Raw genomic sequence first — 14,045 nt, forward strand, 5'->3', positions numbered from 1 at the left:
CCCATCCAAATTCCAAGTTGAATTCTGTTCTGAATATCAGATTAATAATGACAATTATTTTACTAAATTCTCCATTATTTTCAAAATTGAAACAGGCCGTATATTTTTGATAAAATATAGTAACAAAACAGTTAATGATTCCATACATGTTGAAAATATTTTTTTGTTTCTTTTGCAGAACACACCTAATATTTTACTACATTGTGTTCCTGCAGTTCGTGCTTTATTTAAAGCAATCTCACTATCAAACCAGAACAGTTTACAAGACACTCTGAGGTATGAATTTAAAATGCTGGACTAAATATTTTCAACTGTTGATTTTGTGACTTACTGAGTTCATATTCTTCTGGAACCAACTTGACCATTTGTTTCTCAAAGTCAGTAAATAAGTACCAGTAATATACTGAAAGAATAGTGTTATTGACCTATTTTATCATTGGACTACAACCATGCTTGCTGAGGCACTGCCTTGAAGGGTTTTAGGTGAACAAATTGACAGCAGGACTCTCCTTACAAAAACCTGATGCTGTTGTTGGAGACCCCTTAGCAAGGTGCCAAGCAATGGGAATGGACCTGGGATGACATGATTGTGAAATGAACTTGTTAACCACATGGCCACATATCATCATCATTGTTTAACATGTGTTTTCCATACTGGCCCAGGTTGGACGGTTTGAGTGAGGTCTGGAAAGGCAGCAGCTGCTCTAGGCTCCAATCTGAATATATTGATACAAGATACCATGTGACTCCTGTTTCATTAGAACTGCTAAGAATTCTTCTAAGAGTCCAAATACGTTTGCTGTCCTTTCTGGTGTTGGATGTGAATTCTCTGCCTTCCTCCATTTCCCCAACACTCTCTCTTCCTGAATAGAATTTGAGACTGTTTCAATTTTATTTCAGATTGCTAACACTGTGGTTTGACTACGGTCACTATTCTGAGGTGCATGAATCCTTGATTGAAGGGATAAAAACCATGCAGATTGAGAACTGGCTGCAGGTAAGTGTGCCGACATGTTGCATCCTCTCCATCCTCATCCTCTTGCCAAAATAGCAATGATCTGCAACAAAAAATTTTCATGAAGACAAAACAGATGCAATAAACTCCAAAATTTAGCACAACTTAAACTTATAATCATGTATTACTCTCTCTTTTTTGTCTGTCCGTCTTCTTCTCTATCTCTCCTCCCCTCTTGCTCCTTCCACCTACCCCCTGTCTCCTCCCTCTCTCTCCTATCTAGTTCGACACGTTTTAGTCTTTGTTACTGACACACTTTATTTGACAGATCATGCCCCCCCCCCATACTAGCTCTTCCCTAACGCTTGGCACAATTTGTTTGACCTGTAATATCCACTTCTAATTGACACAATTTGTTTGACAGGTCATACCCCAGCTGATTGCCAGAATTGACACTCCTCGTCATTCAGTCGGGCGACTAATTTCACAGTTGCTAATTGACATTGGCAAAGCTCACCCCCAGGTAAGATAGGATTTCTGCATTTTTTTCTTCTTTAATATTTATTTGTAAGATGTTTGTTAGTGTGTATGCATGCACCTATGATTCACCAAAGTTTATGTTTGTTAAATAATTGCATCATACACGTCCACACAATGTTTATGTATGTGTATGCATGCACATTATGTACACGAACTTATTGTTTCTCTTGTTTCTCACCTGGTGTTTCAGTAGCCATCTTGTAGTTTATGTAAAGTACCATATTTCGTGGCATATAACTTGAGCCACATGCTAGTAGGGTATTAAGAGCACCATCTGAGCATGATCATTGCCAGAGCGGCTATCTGGCCTCCGTGCCGGTGGCACGTAAAAGGGCACCATTCGAGCGTGATCGTTACCAACGTCGCCTTACTGGCACCTGTGCCGGTGGCATGTGTAAAAATATTCGAGCGAAGTCATTGACAATACCGCCTGACTGGCCTCCATGCCAGTGGCACGTAAAAGGCATCCACTACACTCTCGGAGTGGTTGGTTTAAGGAAGGGCATCCAGCTGTAGAAACTCTGCCAGATCAAGATTGGAGCCTGGTGCAACCGTCTGGTTCACCAGCCCTCAGTCAAAATCGTCCAACCCATGCTGGCATGGAAAGCAGACGTTAGATGATGACGATAAGTTGAAGTTTTCAGACCAAAATTTACAGCCAAAAATGGTCGATCAATTATAAGAACAAGACAACTTTGAAAGATCAAACATGTTATATGAAATGCAGCAGGATTTGGACAGATAACAGCAATGTTTGGATGCTTCCACTCTATATAATATTGACTTGGATGCCAGCAAAATATGGTAACTACATCTCTGTTGGTTTCGCTCATAAATATTCAATCAATTGAACACCTCCCCACACACACACACTCATTGTGTTGATCTTTAAATGGCTTCCCTTCCATTTAGTTTGTAGGAATATTCTATTTGTTTCAATTAGTTTTAAAGATTTTAATAAAATAGCTTTATCAGTAGTAATTGGTGTTTGGTATATAACAGGAAATTTTGATGGAAGGTTATAGTTTAGACCCCTTGAAAACAGGGAATTCACTTCATAAAACAAAAATTGGTTTCACGTTGTTAATGTTCAAAGGATTAACATAAAACGGTAAAATATAATTCTTTTTGCTTTTGTTTTTGTTTTTCCCTTTAGGCTCTTATCTACCCGTTGACAGTAGCATCGAAGTCCAGTGTTTTAGCTCGACAAGCTGCTGCCAACAAAGTTCTTAAGAGCATGTGTGAGCACAGTAATACTCTGGTAAAACAAGCCGTTCTGGTAAGTACCATTTTAAACTCAGAGATATATTTTAATTATACTCACTAGTACCGTTGAGAAATTGTTTGTATTACTTCAGTGAGTATCATTTGACTTATTGTTTAGCCTTTAACTATATTAACTCTTATCTTTGGACATCACAAAGGGTATGACAGGGGACTAATTCCTGTTTGTGGTTTGCTGTTCTTGACAAGACACATCAAGCTAAGTAAAACCGTGGTTGTCCTTGCAACTCTCTCCAGCTGAGTATTCCTAATTCCAAATCTTGTGGGCTTGTGGCTGCTGGTTCCATGTAAAATGCACCCAGTACACTCTGTAAAGTGGTTGGCATTAGGAAGGCATCCAGCCATAGAAACCATGCCAGAACAGACATGGAGCCCAGGCAGCAGCTCCTGACTGTCCAACCCATTCCATCATGGGAAACAGACACTAAATGATGATCAATAAATATGAATTTATATTGATAAATTGTACAAATATTGTTCTCTATAAAATAATTTGATTATCAACTTATCGGGAACAACAGTTAGGTACTTTGGGGGTTGATTTGATTGTTCCCTCTCCTTCATTTGTGACCCTAAATCTTTGTTAGGCAGTATCATCATCATCATTTTTCATGCTGGTATGATTTGGACAAGACTTCTAAAAACAGTCTGGATTTTTCTCTTGATGCCAACCATTCCTTGATTTTTCAAGTAAGCTACTTTATTCCATGTCTTCGTACTTCAGCCTATCAAACTACACTGTTTATCCTAAGACATGAAGAGACACGTGTGCACTCACATACAATATAGATTTCCATAAAATTGCTGTCTATCACGCCATTGGTCAAACTAGACTTAAAGAAGTAATTGTTCAAGGTGCCATGCAATGGGACTGAACTCAAAACCATGTTGTTGCAAAGGAAACTTTTCAACTACACATCCATAGCTGCATGTTAAGTATCATTACCACCATCATTGATTTTCCATGCTTTCATGGGTCAGACAGGATTTATTGAGGCAGATTTTCTATGGCCAGATACCCTTCCTGTTGCCTGTGTATATGCACTAAAATTAGTATTATCTAGGTAAACACACACACTGGTATGTTGGTTTTATATTTGCTTAGTGGTTTGGCCAAGAAAAATTGATAGAATTATGTTTTTCACTTTGTGATTGTAAACAATGGCTTTGTTAATGGGGGTCATTTGCTTGCAGTTTACTGTGAAAGCATATTTGGGTTTCTTGACGTGTTTCACTCAGTGATTGTGCAAACAAAAAGGTTTGTTTCAAGTTCTCCATGTAAGCATGTCTGGGTTGTTTGTTGTTCAAGAGACTGGAAGATTACAACCTGATCTGCAAATAGGCAGAATTAACAATGGGAGCAGCATCCAGGCATAGAAAACTCTTCTCCAACATGCTGCCATCTGATTCGTGAGAGCAAAGGAAAGTAAGACTTTGCTCTATTCACTTGTATCAAACGATTATCATCATGAATCCATATTGCTTTTCTGTACAAAGGTTCCCAAATTTAATGCACACTAAAATTTACAGTGTTTTTGCAGTTCTTTACCTGAAAGATAACTAAATATTTCTCTTCTTGTTGTTGTTGTTTTTCAGGTGAGTGAAGAATTAATACGTGTGGCCATTTTATGGCATGAACTATGGCATGAAGGCTTAGAAGAAGCTTCTAGGCTCTACTTTGGGGAGAAAAACATCAAAGGGATGTTTGAAACTCTTGAACCTCTACATCGTATGATGGACAGGGGACCTCAAACCATGAAAGAAATCTCTTTTAGCCAGGTGAGAAAACATACATGTAGTATACCATGTAGTATACATATTTAGTATTCATGTAGTATACCAACACATTCAGTTCTTCTGGAGAAACCTTAAATACTCTCTCTATCCTCTTGACGTGCCAGAGACTGGTATATCTACTACTGTCCTTCCATTTATGTGTGTTGGTCATACCAATGATAATAGTCAATAAAACTTTTTTTTTAAGGTTTTGATTAGTAAGTCTAAAGGAGACCAGCTCTGCCTGTAGTCATTTTAAACCATCCTAATTTAACTCTTCCACACTAGGCATCCCAACTGAGCAATGCAAACTGATCATCTGACTTGAGTTTTGTTCTCATTGGTAGATAAAGTACCTTGTTAGATAAAGCAATTAAAGGTATGAAGATGGGGAAAGCCCCTGGCCCATCAGGAATCACTGCAGAGATGCTTAAGATATCTGGCAGTGTAGGCTATAGTCTAGTCACTTGTATAGTCAACCAGGTGGTACCCAATGACTGCTACAAAGGTAAAGGTGATGCTTTAGATACAAATAATTACAGAGGTATCAAGTCGTTGGATCAGGTAATGAAAGTCACGGAGAGGGCCATAGCCCAACTAATTAGGGAGAGAGTCAGTTTAGATGAGATGCAGTGTGGGTTTGTACCAGGTTAAAGCACCACTGATGCTATATTTCTGGTAAGACAGCTGCAGAAGAAATACCTAGCCAAAGATAAACCTCTGTACCTGGCTTTCATTGACATGGAGAAAGCCTTAGACAGGGTCCCCCGATCCCTTATCTGGTGGTCAATGCGGAAACTAGGAATAGATGAGTGGTTGGTGAGAGCTGTGCAAGCCATGTACAGGGACGCTGTCAGTAAGGTGAGGGTTGGCAACGAGTACAGTAAAGAATTCCAGGTAGAGGTAGGGGTCCACCAAGGTTCAGTCCTCTATCTATCATAGTCCTCCAGGCAATAGCAGGAATTCAAGACAAGACGCCCCTAGGAGCTCCTCTATGCTGACGACCTTGCTCTAATTGCTGAGTCACTATCAGAACTAGAGAAGTTTCGAGTGTGGAAGCAAGATTTAGAATCAAAGGGCCTTAGAGTCAACCTAGCTAAAACCAAAGTCCTAATAAGTAGGAAGGCAGACGAATCACAAATCCCTTTAGGTAGATGGCTCTGCTCGATCTGTAAAAAAGGCATAGGTAGAAACTCCAGAAGATGTACCCAGTGCAAGCTATGGACACATAAGAGGTGCAGCAATATCAAAGGAATGTTAACTGGGAAGATACTTTTGTGTGTTGCAGATGCACAGGGGCAATAAACACTGAAAATGTGCAGAAAGCAGCTTCCATCACATACCAGGGAGGAAAAACTAGAAGTAGTTGATAGCTTCTATTACCTAGGTGACCAAGTCAGTAGTGGGGGTGGTTGAGAAAAAAGATACCCTGTGGCCATAAACTGAGGGGTCACTCGTAAATAGAGCTAGATAACAAAACCGTTCCCTCTTTAGTGTCCACCCAAAATTAAGACCCTAGTATTGATCTATTGCATTTCAATCTGTTTTAGGGTTAGGGGTGGGGGGAAGGGTATCTTTTTTTCTTCAGAAATGTAAATAAACCCAATCTGTTTCTTAAACGAATATATAATATGTAATGTGTGTATCTGTGCAACAGAGAGGGAAATTAAAACTGCATATGTTGTGAACTTAGAATGTGTGTTTATTAATAAAAGTTTAATAACAATAATCTTTTATTCATACGAACGTAACTGATATGAAATATGTCATAAATAACAGGGACAAACTAAATAGAGACTGCAGGAAGTTGTTGTTGACAAACAACAGCAGAAATTGTATTCACCTCAATAGACGTCATTGATTGGTTGAAATTGCCGAAATGCAAGAAATTAAACAAGAAATAGCTTACAAATTACAGAATTTTCTCAAGAAAGCCAAGAGAAAAAGATGTTTTATGTAACACATTCTACCAGTATACGAAGTTTTAAAGTGTTTTGTTACAAAGAAATTATTTTTAAAATCTGCCGGTCAAAGTGAAAAGATCCAAAAATCCTCTCTTTTTATTAAACCTAATAGTTTGAACAGTAGTGGCTTGTAGATAAAATTAGTGGGGGTGCTGCTTCAAAAAATGTATAGCTGCTATTTTAATATTGTGTAAAAGGAAACAAACATATAAAAAGAATATTTATACATAAACTTGATCAGTTTGCATTTTAGCCATTGCCGGGTAGTGTTTAATTTGTTTACTGAACACCACTGTGAATCCCCCCTTGTTTTTCAAAAATCCTGCCTTCCCCTAAATCACAGAATAAAGGGGGAAAATCTGCCCTATTTTTCAAATCCTGGCAGCAACATTGTAGCTGGAAGCAGGAAAATAATCTAATTCTACATTGAATCACATTCAAGAATATAAACACGGTTTTAAGCACAGCACATGTGGAGTGAAAAAGAAACACTACCTTTCACTAGCACTACGTGAACCACAGTGCTCTCTCTCCATAGCATGAAGCTTCCTATCTTGGACATGTTAGCATGCACACAACAGCCAAACACCGTGTTGCTGGAACTGTGAAGCAAACAATTCTATACAAGGATTTTTGTAATTTTTTCATAAACTAGGCATAGGAGTGACTGTGTGGTAAGTAGTTTACTTACGAACCACATGGTTCCAGGTTCAGTCCCACTGCGTGGCACCTTGGGCAAGTGTCTTCTACTATAGCCTCAGGCCGACCAAAGCCTTGTGAGTGGATTTGGTAGACGGAAACTGAAAGAAGCCCATCGTATATATGTGTATGTATACGTTTGTGTGTCTGTGTTTGTCCTCCCAACATCGCTTGACAATCGATGGTGGTGTGTTTACATCCCCATAACTTAGCGGTTGGCAAAAGAGACTGATAGAATAAGTACTAGGCTTACAAAAAATAAGTGCTGGTGTCGATTTACTCGACTAAAGTTGGTGCTCCAGCATGGCCACAGTCAAATGACTGAAACAAGTAAAAGAGTAAAGAGTAGGGGATGGCTACTGATGTTAAGCTTAAGGATTTTACAATGTATAAGTACAAAGAAAGAATTAAAGAAAAAAGGACGCATTATATTGAATGTTATTGATAATATTGAGTAGAAATAGGGGGCGCTGCCGTTCCCCAATGCCTATACACGAGCTGCCATTTTCTTTTTATTTCTTGCCATTACCTTGACTTTTTATTCTTATTAGGCATATGGCCGAGACTTGCTTGAGGCCCAGGAGTGGTGCAAGATATACCAGCGTTCAGCGCTACTGAAAGATCTTACACAAGCCTGGGATCTTTATTATCAGGTCTTCCGGCGAATAACCAAGCAACTACCTCAGGTCTGTCTCTTTCACTCTTTCATCATCATCATTGTTTAATGTCTGCCTCCCATGCTAGCATGGGAGGCAGACATTTTATTTTTAACAGTTCTTTCTCATTTAACTTGTTATAGAACGGGTAAGGTTACTAGTGTGACTAATAATATATTCATTACTGATACAACTAATTACAGTGGACTCATCATGCTGTATTGTATTTTCTGGCATTCAGCTCAGCAGAGTATATACTACCTCAACTTGTATGCTACATGTAGGGTAAACTTTGAAAACATCACTATTTTACAATTCCTGCTGCATTTCGTTTGCAGTTTGTGGTCCTCCAAATTCGTCTTGGTGTATAAGTCAACCTACCTTTTATGGGCCATAAATTTTGGTCTCAAAAATACTGGAAAACCTAGTAATTATTTGCAGTAGACTGATATAACCAAATAGTGTATTCATTATTTCTGTGCTTCAGAAGACTCGGCAAACACAAGTGTGACCATAACCTTGTGGCCTATACCAGAGGTGTAACCAGTCCACTTATGCGTGCTTTTTCTTCATTGGACACTAAACTCTGCTTGCGAAGACCTGTTGAGGCAAGTAAAATCAAAATAAATTCGAAATCAAACTCGATTGCGAAGACCTGTTGAGGCACATGAAATCAATCAAACTCGGTGACTGGCATCCGTTGCTAGTGGAGCGCTAAGAGTACCATACGAGTGAGATCGTTGCCAGAGCAACAAGCTGGCCTTCGTGCCGATGGCACGTTAAACACACCATTCGAGTGTGATCGTTACCGCCTTGCCTTACCAGCACTTGTGCTGGTGGCACGTGAAACATTTGAGCGAGGTTGTCGCCAGTGCCGCTGGACTGACTCCTGTGCAGGTGGCACATAAAAAGCACCATTTGGGCTTTGCCGTTGCCAGTTCCACCAAACTGGCACGTAAGAGCACCCACTACACTCTCGGAGTGGTTGGCATTAGGAAGGGCATCCAGCTGTAGAAACTCTGCCAGATCAGATTGGAGTTTGGTTCGCCAGACCTCAGTTAAATCGTCCAACCCATGCTAGCATGGAAAGCAGACGTTAAATGATGATGATTATTTCTATAACTTACGACAGTGTACTTATTACTAATTGGGTACATACCAAGTGCATACCAATGTACTAGTTAGCATATACTCAATGCAAATGTATGTCATCAGTATGTGTGTGCTGTATAGTTGCACCTCGTCACTGTGAACTAATGTGCTTAGTCAGTGCCTGCCCCATATAAAGGAAGCTAATTATGGTGAGAAACTGATGCAATACCTTTCAGCAGGTTGAATTTTTCAGACCAAAATTTACAGCCAAATAAAGCAGCTTGACTTAGACATTAAGAAGATTTTAAAGGACCAAAAATTCATCATTTAGCATCTGCTTTCCATGCTGCCATGGTTTGGACGGTTTGACTGGAACTTGGAAGCTGGAGGGTTTCTACGGCTGGATGCCCTTCCTAATGCCAACCACATCATCATCATCATTGTTCGACCGTGGTTGAGACAGTTGAATTTACTATGTTACACCAGACTTCACAGTCCATCATAGCATTACAGAGGTCCTGTTGCTGGAGGCTTGTATCCCTGGAGATTACATCAGGGTAAGAAAGTGTGCGCCCTCTGGTATCGTGAGCAGATGGCTTCAAGAGGAGAAGAGTAGAAATTACCTCATTTTCAGCTTTACAACAATGTCCAGCAAACTGGACTCTTCTACCTTTCACAAGAGATGATACAGGTGGTAATTTCCCATATATTTGTACTTTGGTTGGATGACGCTTCCACAAGAGATTTTGAGCTCTCATAAAGAGGCGAGTGTAAGTTCCATCCAACCGTCTCTCAAGCTTCTTTGATAACGTCCAGGTTTCTGAGCCATATAGTAGAATTGGTTCAACTGTGGCTTTGAAGATTTTAAAGCTAACCACTCGAAGAGTGTAGTGGGTGCTTTTTACATGTTACTGGTACAGGTGCCAGTTATATGACACTGTCATCGATCTTTATAACTGATTGATTTTATCATCAGCCTTCTTTACTTTCTCTGACACCATAAACTAATCACCTGGAGGTATGAAGCTAAATGCAGAGAGAGAGAGAGAGACGGCAGTAAATCAAGGTCAGAGTTCATTGTATAATAAAGTCATACAAAAGAATGTTTTGGAAGTCATCATCATCATCGTTTAGCGTCCGTTTTCCATGCTAGCATGGGTTGGACGGTTTGACCAGGGTCTGGGAAGCCAGGAGGCTGCACCAGGCTCCAGCCTGATCTGGCAGTGTTTCTACAGCTGGATGCCCTTCCTAACACCAACCACTCCATGAGTGTAGTGGGTGCTTTTTACATGTCACCGGCACAGGTGCCAGGGGAGGCTAGCAACTGCCACGTTCGGATGGTGTTTTTTACGTGTCACTGGCGTAGATTTCATTTAAAAGCCTCAAACTGAACTCGGTTTTATGGCTAAGTTCACCTTGCAACTGCATTTTTCCAGTTTCAGTGCTAATATGAAACAAGTGTCTTCTACTGAAACCATCGAATGTGGTTGGCAATTGAAATTGGGGGTCAATAAGATGAAGTGAAACCCTTTAAGGCAATAAATCTCAACTTCACCATTTTACACTGAATCAAAAGAATTCCCAATGTTGAATTTTTGTTTGTTGCAAAAGATGCAGTAAAGGCGTCGGGAATGTGAAACTCTCAGTAGAAAAGAACTGAGACAGCATCAGTTGCCATGGAAAAACAAAACAAACTAGTCAGGGTTAATATAGCTTGTGAAATGCAGCAGGATTTTGAAAGATAGTAAAGATGTTTGCATGTTGCCCCTATTATACTCCATTCACTTGTATGCCAGAAGATTTGGTAAATTATTGCAACAATTACTGCTGATGTCGCCTTACTAGCACTTGTGCTGGTGGCATGTGAAACATTCGAGCGAGGTCGTTGCCAGTGCCATTGGACTGGCTCCTGTGCCGGTGGCGCGTAAAAGCACCCACTACACTCTCGGAGTGGTTGGCGGTAGGAAGGGCATCCAGCTGTAGAAACTCTACCAGATCAGATTGGAGTTTGGTTTGCCAGTTCTCAGTCAGTCGTCCAACCCATGCTAGCATGGAAAGCGGACGTTAAATGATGATGATGTTGTTGATGATTGTTTTGTTTTTTTTATTTTGGTTTTTGTTATTTTCTCTTCATTTTCCCTTGTTACAGATGGATTTTTATTTTTATGAGACATTCTTACCTGACTTTCCACTTTCAAGAATGGAACCTTCTTTTTCTTTTTACTTTATCCAGTTAAACATAGAGTGAGGCAAATAGTTTTGTGCGTTGTCCAGCAACATATTATCAGAATCGTTAATAACTCTGAACCTTTAACCATCTTTCAGCTTCAGCATAAATATAATGTATTGCTCCCTTTTTTTAATTGATTTAACTAAGAGATTATCATCTCACTGTATTTTCTTTAGATGTGTCAGATTAAAAAAAAAAAAAATGGTATTTTAATATAAGATTCTTCAACTGATGTGGTTTTTCTGTTTAGTTAACTTCTTTGGAATTGCAATACATGTCGCCAAACTTACTGCGGTGTCAAGACTTGGAACTGGCTGTCCCCGGCACATATGACCCGAACCAGCCTGTTGTGTGCATCCACCATGTTCAAACTACTCTCCAAGTGATCACATCCAAACAGCGACCTCGAAAATTGAGCATATATGGTAAGATTTTCAAATATCTTAAAGATTTTCATTCATTTTGACTCCTAACAATAAACTGGTGGTTTTTCGTCGTCCTTTTTTCTTGGTTGTTTTATATCCATTTTTCCATTTTAACAAGAACTGAATAGACTTTGCCTGTTTGTATCGGTTTTATACCTGTGTCTCTTTTTGTGAAGGTGTTGCATCGGTGATCGTGAGATTGTGGTTTCAATTTCCAAGCCAGTGGTGTAGTGTTCTGGAGCAAAGCATTTCATGTTGCTCCAGTCCACTTCACTATAAACGGGTCACCCAATGTTGGAAGGGAATACTGGCCTGCTCATCTGACCAGTGGGGTAGCAGCAGCATCATCATCATCATCATCATCGTTTAACGTCCGCTTTCCATGCTGGCATGGGTTGGACGATTTTGACTCAGGGCTGGCGAACTAGACGGCCGCACCAGGCTCTAATCTTGATCTGGCAGAGTTTCTACAGCTTGATGCCCTTCCTAACGCCAACCACTCCGAGAGTGTAGTAGGTGCTTTTTACGTGCCACAGGCACAGGGGCCAGGTGAGGCTGGCAAACGGCCAAGATTGGTTGGTGCTTTTATGTGTCACCGACACGGACGCCAGTCAGGTGGTGCTGGCATCTGCCATGTTTGGATGCTGCTTTTTACTTGCCACTGGCACAGGTGTCTTAACTACAATTTCCATTTGATTTTTATTTTGATGTTGACATACTTGACTCAATAGGTCTCCTCAAGAACAGCAGGTCACTCTACGATCCAAGGTTAGCACAGCAAGCCATCCTGCGAGCCATGGACTCACTTCATTTGTTGGGTCCTCACAGTCACAGCATATCTCAGAATTAACTATAAAGTATGATATGGCTATTAACTTCAACTGTCCATTAATCTAAAGCTTACAGTTCTCCAATTCAGATTCTATTCAGATCATTGAGGGCCTTCACCCTTATTTAGTATAAAGTTAAGAAAAGGAATGACTTGGCTGTGGGTTACTGTACGATTTGACTGAATGTTTGTCACTACTGACTCTGTTTATATTCTGCCAGAATTGTCATTGGAAAGCCTATCCCGTTCTGCATTTATTGTCTTGTACAGTGTCAGAGGTGTGTCCCACATAATTAACCCTTTAACATTTAGATTATTCTGTCAAATACAATACTTATTGACATTTACATTATTTTGAATTAATCCTGGATTATCTCATAACTTTGAGATTTCAATGAAGTGATTTACTCTTTACTTGTTTCAGTCATTTGACTGTGGCTATGCTGGAGCACTGCCTTTACTCGAGCAAATCGACCCCAGGACTTATTCTTTGTAAGCCTAGTACTTATTCTATCGGTCTCTTTTGCCGAACCGCTAAATTACAGGGACCTAAACATGCTAACATCGGTTGTCAAGTGATTTTGGGGAGACAGACACACACACACACACATATATATATACATATATACGAGGGGCTTCTTTCAGTTTCCATCTACCAAATCCACTCACAAGGCTTTGGTCGGCTCGAGGCTATAGTAGAAGACACTTGCCCAAGGTGCCACGCAGTGGGATTGAACCCAGAACCATGTGGTTTGTAAGCAAGCTACTTACCACACAGCCACTTATATGCTTGATTGTATATTTTTAGAATAACATTGTAGGGTAGGTGTGAGAGGCAAGATCTGTCCAGTTTGAACATAATAACTGGTAGAGTATTTGGGCTGGATATGACAGATTTAAAAAGTTAAAGGATTAACTGTGGAAATCTGAATAAGCTTCAGTCCTGTTGTTGGGGAATGTTTTTAAAAATGGATAAATATCTCCAAGATTTCTCTGATTCTTCAGGACTTAAACATTTGACCACTGGATTGGAGGTAAAAATGATGAAGAATCTACAGTAATAAGAGTCTGTGCTGAAGATATTCTCTTTGAATTAGTAGCAAGGTGTGATGTCATTATTTTGTCTAATTTTCCAGGTAGCGATGGTAAGGATTATGTCTTTCTTCTAAAAGGACATGAAGACCTTCGACAAGATGAGAGAGTGATGCAGTTGTTTGTTTTGGTTAACTCATTATTGGCAAACAATCCAAAAACATTCCGCCGAAATTTATCGTAAGTTTTACTTACAGATGTTGCATATTTTGTTCTAATATAGATGTTTTCGATCTAGTTTGGATTCTTTGCAACATATGCTTCAACATATTTACGTCGTCCACCAGTCTGAACAAGGGGAGATATTATACGAATGATTCTTTTTCTATTATCTCCCCTTGTTCAGACCGGTCGTTGTGTAAAAGAACATCTTTTGGTAGAAGCTATCGCAGTGTTCATGAGTTATTTCATCGAACTTTTCAGATATCAATTGGTGGGCTCTACTGGACGAGTTAGATAAGATAGACATGTATTCCCTTACGGCTGATGTAGTTTAACTCTTT

General features: G+C 39.8%; 1 protein-coding gene across 2 annotated transcripts in view; it reads left to right on the forward strand.

Annotated features, from left to right (window-relative positions):
- Window positions 1-14,045, forward strand: part of LOC115218127 (serine/threonine-protein kinase mTOR) — a 136,342-nt gene that overhangs the window by 89,995 nt on the left and 32,302 nt on the right. For both annotated transcript variants that reach the window (XM_029787923.2, XM_029787924.2), the window contains exons 41-48: window positions 179-276; window positions 901-997; window positions 1,380-1,478; window positions 2,652-2,774; window positions 4,376-4,558; window positions 7,770-7,904; window positions 11,447-11,621; window positions 13,587-13,722. In XM_029787923.2, coding sequence (XP_029643783.1) covers window positions 179-276; window positions 901-997; window positions 1,380-1,478; window positions 2,652-2,774; window positions 4,376-4,558; window positions 7,770-7,904; window positions 11,447-11,621; window positions 13,587-13,722 — 1,046 coding nt within the window. The remainder of the gene's footprint in view (window positions 1-178; window positions 277-900; window positions 998-1,379; window positions 1,479-2,651; window positions 2,775-4,375; window positions 4,559-7,769; window positions 7,905-11,446; window positions 11,622-13,586; window positions 13,723-14,045) is intronic.

Source organism: Octopus sinensis, linkage group LG12 (assembly GCF_006345805.1).
Source record: "Octopus sinensis linkage group LG12, ASM634580v1, whole genome shotgun sequence".
Taxonomy (NCBI): domain Eukaryota; kingdom Metazoa; phylum Mollusca; class Cephalopoda; order Octopoda; family Octopodidae; genus Octopus; species Octopus sinensis.